Here is a 12,065-nt window from a genome sequence, read left to right on the forward strand (position 1 = left end):
AGTTACTCCCTGTTTCACTAGCAATTGTTCTGATAGAGAGCAGAAAAGATTGTCCTTCACAGGTATTCTACAGACAGCTTTTAAAGATACCTTCTTAGAGATCTTGAGAATGGCTATACATCTCATACATTATTCTTCCACTATTCTATCCAACTAAGGATAACCTGAAATTTATACATGTGGCAACCATGTGTCTCAGAAAATTTCAACAGGCTTCTGATTTTTTAGACTTTATTTCTTTAACTCAAAGCATACAATTACTTGTTAGACAATTTGTCCCAACTTTTGATTCAGAAAAATGGTACTCATTTTTTGTTGTTACTTCTTATTATTAATAAAAGAGTTTTACAAGGTGTATAGGAAGAGATAGCTTTTGTTAATCCCTAGATTTTCCCCTTTAATCCTGTATCTGTCCCAGGAATGGAGCGTGTGGCTACTCAGTGCTCGGCTTTCAGACTCACAAGGAGCCGAGCATCTGGGGAAACTCAGGAGGTGAGCACTTTCACGCTGACTCAGAGACCAGCCTTGTGACTCCAGTCTGGCGCTGTCACGCCTGGTTATGGAAAGGCAAGAACAATGCCTCCCTTGAGAAAGGGGAAAAAAGTCTAGTGCAGTCACAATTTTGATGTAAAATTTAAATCATCCCTCCACATCCTGTGGACTTAGAGCTAAACCCATGCTCAAATGGAAAAAAGCTTTTTATTTCCTTAAAGAGTATACCCTCTCTAACTATAATAACAAGTTTCAGAACCACAAATCTTAATGCTAGATTATTTCAAATAATTTTTAAATAATCAGAACACAAGGACTTTTAACATTTTTAACTTGTAGGTAGCTGAAGGTTAAACATTATTTTTCTGTTTGTTTCTGATTAATGACATATGTATAACAATACACAAATTAAATAATTTACAACAGATTAGTATTTATGTTTTTTTTTCTTCCAGACTCATTAATTTGGTCATTTTACCTACAATGTAAAAGAAATTTCTCTTCAACATTTAAAGGTCTTAACCATTTCTATCGTTTTCTTCAAGTAGATTGGCTGAAATGTAGTGTATTTGGTGATTAAAAAGAATCTGATCAAATGTTTAATAACTCAAGTATAGGTGTTACTGTTTTTGAGATAAGGAAATTAAATTTTAGCAATTATTGAACAAGTCAAAGTTAGGGTTTTTTAAAGTAAAAAATGCTTATTACCATATTCTTGGGCTGTAAATGATGAGAAAAGTTTTGATAATTGTTCTTGAAAAGACTATAGAGTTCTGTAAAAACGTTTACTAGCTCTTCTCTTTATGAAAATGACTGTATCTTGGAGCCATAAAAGTTTGCCTAACCAGTTTTCTTTCAGTCTTATCAGACTTATAATGAACTCTATTTTTTCTAAGTATTAGAACATTATAGAATGATTAGAATAGAGTTTAATTAAATTTAATACTCTTTCTACCTTTTTATTTATCAGGAATACTTTTGTTGTAGGCACTTAACTTTAAAATTAAAACATAAAATGGTAAAACATAAAATGGTAAGTTTTAGCTGGCAGATACATTTATTTAGGTAAGTTTTGGCTCTAGAGCCCAGCTATTAGGTTACTCATAATAAAGCAATCTTCTTATTTAGAAAACTTTCTTGCGATCTTCATCCAATAACATGTGGTCTAACTTTGGAGTCAATTTTTAGTGATTACAATTAGTGAGACAGTAAAAGAAAGTAGAAAAGGAATCAAATTTTGAATTCTGAATCATTGTAGCCTGCAATTTTGCTATCATCAACTGTTTCTAAATGTTTACCTTCGGTATTTGTCTCTCTCATTTAGAACACAAAAACAAATGGACATTTTAAAGTTCGTTTTATTGCATACTTTAGGTCCATTTATTTTAATTCTGAAATATCTTGTGTCCAACTAATAAAGAGGAACTCATTTCTTTCAGATATTGACAAGAATTAAGTTCTATTTCTGAGTCTTTACTTCTCTCTAATTTCTGATACTTTTTCCTTTTCCTTTTCCTCTGAAAACTCTCTACCTCTTCATTTTTTCTCTTCTTATCCTCTCCTCTTTCTCTGACTGGACAAGGCTGGGGAAAACTGTTCGGTGAGAGAGGGATGCTAGTAAAGAGAAGGCAGAAAGGTGGTGAAGCAGTTCAGAGTGGTGCTCTTCTTATCAGAGAGAAGGGAAGAACATAAGGAACTACTTGATCTCAGTGAAGAGAGCATCTCAGAAACCAAACATATGACAAGGTAAACACGGGGTTCAGCCCTGGTAAAGGTCACTTTGAAAGTTCTTGGTGACTACAACATTTTTAATTAACACAGTTTTAAGTACAGTTTAAACTTTTGTAACATTTATTAAATTTTCTGTAAATTCAAATTATATTTCAAAACAGAATAATAAATTTAATCTTAAGTAGCTATAGCTCAAAAATTGCTTTTGTTTTTAGATTTCAATGTGGTAAATTGTGTTTGTAAGTACTAGTAGAAATAAGTTTCTGGTGAAGTGTATATAGTAAAGCTTACAGGGGAATCTAGTCTTATTTATTACCCTGTGTTGTCTGTTTTTATATTTCTATGAAATCTGTGTTTCTGCTTCCATTTATAGTGTATGCCAGGACCTGATGAACTTGTTCATGCTTTTAAAAGACAGTATAATGAATGTGGTCTTTGTATGTGGGAAGCAATGGATAGAGAGTATAGATTGGCATGTTCTATAAGAGAAACTGATGGCAAAGAAAATTTATAGAAAAGAGAAGAAAAATGTAAACACTTGAAAGACTACATGTTTACCACAAATCAATTTTCTATCTAAGAGACCTCTGAATATTATATATGACAGACTTGGTTACAGAGTTTACATAGAATTCACAGGGCAAACACCCAGCTGACTCTAAACTTAGTGGGAAAATGAAGATGATCAAAACATGGAAGAGGGAAAAAGAAAGCATAAACCATACGATATAAATAATAATAGTTGAGATTTATAGATAAAAATAATGAAACTGATTTTTTTCTTTAATAAAATGATATGCTAAGTTTGTGTAAATCTATAAGTCACAAAGGAGTGTTGGTATTTTCATTCATATGAATTAAAACCTGTCCATTCATGCTAAATGTCTATGTTGATTCCCCATATGGAATAGGTAACATTCTATTGTGAAAAAAATCTTTGAAAAACAGTAGAGTTTAATTCCTAATCTTGATCAACCTTCTCACAATAACTTTAATTACAAAAGCAACCAGACAAGTAAATGTAAATGTTCTGAACAAGTAGTTTTATTACTAGAAAAACTAGTGGCACATAACTTCTAGAAAAGTAGTATAATCTTTGGATATGAAAGGTTACCAATTTTTATTTTATTTTGTAATTTTTCTTTTGTAAAAGAAGATGCATCCTTTCAAATACTTTAGTTGTTTTTGAAATGTGTTCTGCCATGCTTAAAATTTAACATGAGGGGGTGAATATTAAAAGTGAGTATTTAGGAGAGCAACCAATGGAAGTTATAAATTAAATAAACGTCATGGTCCAGAATTTTTAAAGTTCATATTCTGAATGTTTAGTTTTATAGAATCGTTTAGAGAATAATTACATTTTTTGTATATCACTTTGACTTCTCTTTATCTGTCTTCTGTGCTCAGTCCTTTTCATATACTGGTCTCCCAAAGTTTGATGGACTACAAAATTCAGATCCCCCCCCGCCGCCCCACTTCCCAATTCTCTATTTTCTCTCTGTTTTTTCTCTTGGAGAGACAGTTCTGTTCTTGAACTGCTGTTTATTATAGTGCAAAGACCGAATAGTGTAACAAAAGATATTTAACCACTTTATGACTCAGTTTTCTGTTTTATAAATCAAGAATAATAAAAATACTGAATCAGAACATTGTGGAGGAAGTCAATGAGAAATAATTACAATTATTGGTTAACTTTCTACCTGTGTTTAAAAGATTACACTGAGTTACTCCCACAGAAGTCCCGCGTTTTCTGATTATCTGCTATTTCTTTCTAAAATCCTCCAATCAACAAGGATTTTTTTCTAAAACTGAATTTAATATTTGTCTCCAAGTTGACCTTTCTTTCTAATTTATGTATTTTTCTTATTAGCAGTATTGTTCTGTAAATTACACAGTCAAGTAATCTGTTTATCCTTGAGTTATGTCACCTACTCATTCCCCTTCTCTGGTTTCCACCCTCAAACTTCTATCAGTTACTAATTTCTGAGGGATTTTCTTCCTAAAATGTAATTTTGATTATGTTACTGTGTAGCTCAGAAATCATCTCCAGTCTCCTTATACCTTCAGTATCAATTTCACATTTGGTGTAGCCGTTCACAATTGTTAGGATTTAGCCAGAATCACTATCATCTGGTACCTACCTTCCATCCTTATCTGCTTTTACTCCTCCTGGAATCTACTGCTTGAACCAAACCATTCTACTCACTATCCTGTATCATTCTATAAATTTCTTTAATTTGCTAATGTCATTCTCCTATCTGGAATCTTCTCTTCTCTGTGTCTATTTGATTCTGATCCATCCTTCATTGCCCTGTTGAATTCTCCTGATATGTAGGAAGCATTCTCTGATTATTTCAAGCAGGACATTATCTCTCTATTATCTATCCCCCATAGTACTCATATTTATAAAAAGCCATTTACATTAAAATATTCTTTCTGGATTTCTTAATTATATTTCTATCTATAAGCACATGATAATCTTTCAATAAATGTTCTTCCATGAATGAATGTGTGAATGAGTGGATATATGTCTTCTCTTTCCATCTCTACAGTACATCCTTAAAAGTAAACCAGAAGGCTCTTCATATCTAAGTTGCCTGTTTCCTCCATAACACAAAGGTAACTTGCCTGACACAAAATTGACACTCAGGCAATTCATTCATTTACTCATATAAAAATACGTTGAGTGCCAACTATGTACTAGGAATTGTGCTGCCATATAATTAATTGTAATTCATTCAGTATAGAGGATTAGACTATTTAGGGAAAAAAATACAATTTGGAAAGACATGTTCAGCTCGGAAAAATCACATGAAGTGGTCAAAAACAGACCTGTACTTGTTAAAATCTTGTGTTCTAGTTTTAGATACTAATAAGAAGATAGGAAAAAAAAATAAGCTATTGAATCAATGTCGTAGGTTATACTGATGTTCAGTTTTTTCAGGTGGCCTCTAGCAAGAGTTGATGATGTAGTTTGAGGTGGGGAAAAGCCACTTCAACCATGGTGGTTAGGGAAGGCTTTGTATACTATACAACCTGGGATTTTAGTTTGTTTTTTTAGAGATAATTATTTTTTATAGTTTTTTATGCATAACTGCAAACCTTAAAGGAAACAATATTATCATTCCAAAAGAATAACCAGTAGAAGGCACTGCTTCCTAGGACTTTATCTCTGAATTAACTAGTCAAAGGTTAAAATGTTTAGAGAAATACAGAAACTTTAAAGGGTAACTATTATATACAGAAAGCAGTTCCCATTCTAAGTCTTCCATTTTGTGCTTGTTCCACATACACATTTCTTTGACCTTGTGCATGTTGTCATTTTCCAGAATAATTGCAGCAAAGAAAATATCCTGAGCAGATAAGAGTTAAGTTTAAGGCAGTAAGTAGATGATTCCTCAATAATAGACCTATTAATAATTAACTCTGTAACAGTTTTTATAAAGTTACTTCACTTTTATAGTCTTTTACTTATTACATTTTAAAAAGAACTGTAGGATTTTTTTTACAAGTACTTAAGAAACCTGATTAAACAAGGTTTACCAATTCCTTTACATAGAAATTATTGAAAAGAAATATAGTGTTATCACTGAGCTGGATTTCCTGTTTTTTCTGACAATATTAAAGCATTTTCTAAGCATACTTGTCCTGTAAGAGTAGATCTTACAACTATCTACAGTTAGAGAATAGTAAGAGAGTTGCTGGTTTTAATTAGTAGCTTTCATTGAACACATACTGATTGAAAGACTACTATTTTCAGAAAGGATTATAAGTCCTGGGTAAGTAGCTGTGGACAAAACTAAAGTCTGCCCTCCTGGATCTCATAGTGGGAGAGACAGATAAACAAAGAAATAAAATAATTAAATATGTCAGCTGAGAAAGGCTGAGGAAGGATGTTGGAGCAGAAAACTAAATGAAGTGAGGGAACAAGAAAGTGTATATATGGGGTAGGAGGACTTCAGATTGAGAAAGTACCAAGTATGACAGAAATATATTTAAGTTAGTGGTGAATTAGTCTCCTGTTGCTGTTGTAACAAATCATCACACGTCTAGTGCATTAAACAATACAGATGTTTTCACTTAACAGTTCTAGAGGTTAGAAGTCTTACATTCAAGGTGTTGGCAAAGCTCATTCTTTCTAGAGGCTCTAGGGGGGAGTTTGTTTCATTACCTTTTCTACCTCCTAAGAGGCTCACGACCGCATCATCCATTTTCAAAGCCAGCCACATGGTATCTTCCAATCTCTCTCTCTCTCACTCTGATCCTCCTGCCTCCCACCCTTATAAGGATCTTTGTGATTACTTTTGGTCCACCCAGAATATCCAGGATCGTCTCCTTATCCCAAGATCCTTAACTTAATCGTAGCTGCAAAGTCCCTTTGCCTTATAAGGAAACATATTCAGAGGTTTCAGGGATTAGGATTTGGACATCTTTGGTGAGAGGCATTATTCTGACAGACAGTGGGTCTGCAACCTTAACTGTGCATTAGAATTACCTGGAAGCTTTAAAAATTTCTGATACCCTGTGTGCATTCTGAAACCAATAACATCAAAATGTCTGGCAGTGAGACCCAGGCAGCAGTATTTTTTTAAACCTCTCCATATAGTTCCAATGTGTATTCAAAGTTGAAAACCACTGGTTTAGATTTCTGTTGCAGTCTTATTACGTCTTTTATTTACTCTACCCCTAAGTTTGCTATATATATCTGAATACAGTTGGGGACATCCTATTTACATAGCCTTTAGCCAATAGCAAAGGACTCCAGTAGTTTTAAAATTACTTTCACGTATGGACTAGAGTAGCCTGATTGTGCAGATTTCTACAGGGACAGCTGAAGGAAAAGTGACTCCTTGTAAGACCAAGTTGCCCCTTACAAGGGAGTCTCTTTCTTATCTATTACATTCATGTAACTCAGCAACTCCAGGAATGTTATAGACTAGAAATGGGATTTAGTCTATATTCCTGTGTCTCCCCTTTTCCTAAGTAAGCTTGAAACTTAAATTTATATTATACATCCTAAAACCATCTCTGCATCTTTTCTTTTATCATGACTTCCTACGTAAGGTTCCATCTCCATTTTATCCCAAGGTTTCTGTTTGTCCTTCTTTTCCCTCAAAATCCAACTGTTCAGTGATTCCCTGAAGCATTTCACAATCCTTTGGCCTTCATGAAGCCCTCGGGTGCTTAATTATAATGTCATTCGGCCCTTAACCTGAACTGTCTTTCATCATTATTTCTCGTTTTATTTAAAATTTTCACAAACAGTTCATAAGCTTTTTATTTTATTTTATTATTTTTTTGGCTTCATTGGGTCTTCGTTGCTGCGCGTGGGCTTTCTCTAGTTGCGGCTAGCTGGGGCTACTCTTCTTGCGATGAGCATGCTTCTCACTGCGGTGGCTTCTCTTGTTGTGGAGCACAGGCTCTAGGCACGCAGGCTCAGTAATTGTGGCGCACGGGCTTAGTTGCTCTGCGGCATGTGGGATCTTTCCAGGCCAGGGCTCAAACCCATGTCCCCTGCATTGGCAGGTGGATTCTTAACCACTGCGCTACCAGGGAAGTCCCATTCATAAGCTTTTAAAGCAGAGACCCTGAATTACACTTTTTTATTCCCATTAGAGAATAGTCTTGCGCATAGTAGGTAGTGAGTACAGGGTTGTTGATGATTTAAAGATTCCCTTTGGTCCTGGAATTAGACATCAGTTCTTTCAAGTAGATTTTCTTGTCCACACACAAAAAAGTGAGTTAAAGACTACTATTATAAACTATAACAGTGATAGTTATAAACTAACTCCAGAAGTTAGTTTCACACTAGACTGTATTTGTCAGTCTCATGTCAGGTTCTTTGAAGTCTGAGTTTTGTTCATTGGTAGGTCTAGCACCTACCACAGGAATGACAAAAATCATCTCTGAATGAATACAGAAGAGCATAGCTCAGCCTAGATACTCAAGTTGTTCTAAGGTGTCCTTGGACTGTAGCACAGACGTGTAGTGGAAGCTGCAGGTATTGGAACCCTACATATCCCACACAGACAATACATGGAAATTTTCAGTGCCTCCTTAATGCTTTTTTTTAAATTGAGACTTTCTTCTATCCAAAATGAAACCCTTTGGTAGACAAACTTTGGTAGACTAAACATAGATGATGTAACCAACAGATTGATAGCTCTTTACATAATTTACGTATTTTACTTTTTCCTCATTTTCTAGCCTATTACTGAACTGTAACCACAGTCATTTTTATTCTAATAATTTAAAAAATCTTTAAGAAATCTTTTACCTGAACTGCATAAAAATACTCTTAAGTCCAACACATTTAAGAGCATTCTATAAGTCTCTGAAAATGGAGTTGAAATAAAGATGAAATATGTAATATTTTAGGATCAATTTGCCTTTTGGCACCATGCCTCCTTCATGGTGTTTTAGACCTTATACTTTTTTCTCCATAGAGTGATATGTAAATGGAGAGACTGTTTACCCAGTTGGATATAAAGATAATTTAGATATTGAAAGAACTAGAAGTCTTGAGAATAGCAATATCTTAACTATCTACCTTATATACCTTATGTCTACTTTTAGACTTTTAATTTTCATAATCATTATTAATAATGATGTTAATGAAATAGAAGTCAGCAAAAAGGTCATGCCTTCTGAAAGTCATAGAATTGTATTAACTTAGGAAAAGCCAGCTTTCTGCTTTGATAACCCAGAAACTGACTCTGGATAATAGCCTGGAATTTTCAGACCGTTAAGAGACTGATTATACGTAAGACTGAGGTAGGCTCCAAAATACCAGACTGTTAATTCCAGCAAGAATAGTAAGGCCCACACAGACCCTAAATACTATGGTTTATGTAATAAATGAATGATCTCCTTATAGTCAAGCTTCATGTGAAACCAAGAAATAATTAAAAGTCTCTTTATTGATTTAATCTGATAGATCACTTCTCAAAGACCTTACGTATTTTAAGTCTGTTCTGTTACTCCATTCTCTTTACGGGAATCAGAGGTTCGCTTGGAGAGCGTGGAAACAAAACAGTGGTAGTTAAATCTCTCTAGTGTTAAGAGTTACTATGTATAGTTTAATCTATCAATTTGGTGATAGATATGGTGTCGCCAACAAGACTAAGACTTTTCTAAGTCTGTTAACTCCAGCCCCTTACTCTTTCTACATACTTAGAGTATACTTGGAGTAAACCTTGGTAATGAGATCAGAACTAAAGATACCTGAAATGTGCTGGCCCAGTCTGCTTCTCTTTTAAACAGTGCTTTCATGGTAACCACTATCATTTCCTCCTTTTCCTCTGTTATTCAGCTGATCAAGACCTCTGCTATTAACATTTTTTCTTTAACACTTGCTAATACATTTGATCAGTTTACTGTCAAGTATGACTGGACAGGGAGCATTTCTCTGTTGGGAGACTGTGTATTTTATGTTGATTTTACAGTTTTAAGTCTTAGAAGGCAATCTGCATTGTTATTTTGGAGGTTTTTTTTGTCTTCTCTGTTTTTGAGGGGGGTGGGTCACACTGTAGTTTTAAAATTTGTAAAATAAACACCAGCTATTGTTTACTGAGTGTCTACTCCTAGCAAAGTGCTCTACAAGTCACTTTTCATATGGAAACAGTTCCTTCTCAAAAAAGTATTACAAGTAGATATGACATCTCACTTTAAAGGTGAGTAAATTGAAATAGAGATTAAAGTAAGTCTCACATGTAGTAAATAGCAGAATCAGTATTTTAATTCCCTTTATTTCTTTCTACTGTGCTATTATATCTTCATAGAATATATTCAGCCCTTGAATACACTTTTCTTTTTAAACGTCTAACACTAAGAACAGTATTATTCAATGGTGATTAGAGGCCCCTTTTCTGGTAGTACATTTTAAGTTTAAAAATCAGTGATATATATGAAGGAAGCGATGTGGCAGTTAACTTTCCTGCCTCCTATTCCACTGGTCTAGGGTACGAATGGATGATTCTGTAAACACTCTTTGTTTGTTGAACAAAAATTAGGGCTTTTTCAAGTTCAGGTCAAGTTGTAAATCCAAGAGAGGTTTTTTTTTTTAAATAAAAAATTTTAACTCTGTACTGCTCCTACGTAAAACTTTTAATGAAAAGAAAAGGATTTCTTATGTTTAACTAAAAATATTTGCCACTTATTTTTTAACCTCTGATAACATTCTCAACCAGACCCAAGTACAAAAAAATATTTAATTTTTGTTCAGTTATCTAAGTGCATTGTCCTATAGGCATTAGCTCTTCAAAACAAAACTTCCTTATTTGATTTTTTTCTTTTACTTAGGTATTCTAAGGAATAAATAAATCTGAGAATCCACATCTAAATATTTCATGGAACTGTGGAAATAAAACTGAAATAGTTTTATATTCTTACCTTTTTTACTACTTGCAAATTTTATATTAGAACTAAATGCCAAAATTGGGTGATGGGGAGGTGAGAGAGAAAAATCCTCAAATGTTTCAGAATTAACAGTGATTGTAAAATTTATTCAGTTCTTAATAAGCTTTAAACAAATATCAAACTTTGTTTTGTGATCTGAGGTTTGCTGATAACAAATATTTCTACATTTTATAATAATCTTACTTTTAATAAAATGCAAATCATTATAATGGCAACCATCCATTTACTTTATTTTTTGATGAAAGAAATTTTAGTTATTTCTCTTCTTTTAACTGCCAACAGTATTTGCTATTCATAGATGTCCTGTCTTCAATAAGGTCTATCAAAGTGTAAAATGAGATGGGTATTTTTCTTTCTTTTAAAATGGAACAGTCTTTCATTATGCAGTGTTTTTAGGTGAATTCTCTTGTTTAAGAAGCCAGAATACAAGAGAGTGCTATATTAGTGTATTATTCTTAACAACAAACAAGCACTGTTCTGTTGCTACCTGCTTGGCCATTGTTTCTGATTGCGTGTGCTTTGCAGTGGTATTTGGATGGTTTCCTGCTCTCTGCCAGCACAAAAAGGCATTTCTGTTACAATGGCCCCTAACCACACAATAACGGCATTAAGGATTTATGTGGAGGTTTCATTATTTTCTCCTCTTTTGTTCCTTCCAGGATGTCTTCCAAGCGACCAGCCTCTCCGTATGGGGAAGCAGATGGAGAGGTAGCCATGGTGACAAGCAGACAGAAAGTGGAAGAAGAGGAGAGTGACGGGCTCCCAGCCTTTCACCTTCCCTTGCATGTGAGTTTTCCCAACAAGCCTCACTCTGAGGAATTTCAGCCAGTTTCTCTGCTGACGCAAGAGACTTGTGGCCATAGGACTCCCACTTCTCAGCACAATACAATGGTAGGTTTCTCATGGTCTATTGTGCCTACACTCACTTTGTGACCAGTCTACTCCTCTAGTAGTTTAGCTTCAGTCCTAGGCTTTGTAATTATCATCTACTTAACAGCCATACACAAGATTCACTCCTAACATCTTAAATTCTTAATAAGTAAATTGATTCCAGTAGGGAGTATAAATAGGCTATTTTTGTTTTGTTTTGTTTTGATTTTGTTTTTCAAGAATTCTGCTTTTGAGGCACTCCCAACTTAATTAGGGGAAAAACATAATATAAGAATAATGTTAAAGTAACACATTTAAAATTAGTCCTCATGAAAGTTAGGTATCATAATATTTCTAGAAAAATATTTTTCCAGATAAAGCTGCAACATAGTTTGAACATTTCCACCATGATAAATCAGTGCTTTTTCAATTTCTGCTTTGCCCAGATTGGATTCCAGTGTTTCTTACGTACTGGGAATATTACAGAAGAATATGTTTCAAAGAGACAATACTTTTCTAATGTTACTGCGCTAATTTTTAATTCAGTCTCATTC

At 34.0% G+C, this 12,065-nt stretch overlaps 1 protein-coding gene across 1 annotated transcript in view; it reads left to right on the top strand.

Annotated features, from left to right (window-relative positions):
- Positions 1 to 12,065, top strand: part of SOX5 (SRY-box transcription factor 5) — a 399,232-nt gene that overhangs the window by 42,340 nt on the left and 344,827 nt on the right. The window contains exon 2 of the mRNA XM_027129433.1: positions 11,301 to 11,427. Within this exon, the coding sequence (XP_026985234.1) occupies positions 11,301 to 11,427 (127 nt within the window). The remainder of the gene's footprint in view (positions 1 to 11,300; positions 11,428 to 12,065) is intronic.

The sequence above is a fragment of the Aethalodelphis obliquidens genome, unplaced genomic scaffold (genome assembly GCF_003676395.1).
Source record: "Aethalodelphis obliquidens isolate GAN/ISIS:26980383/991018 unplaced genomic scaffold, ASM367639v1 scaffold36, whole genome shotgun sequence".
Classification (NCBI taxonomy): domain Eukaryota; kingdom Metazoa; phylum Chordata; class Mammalia; order Artiodactyla; family Delphinidae; genus Aethalodelphis; species Aethalodelphis obliquidens.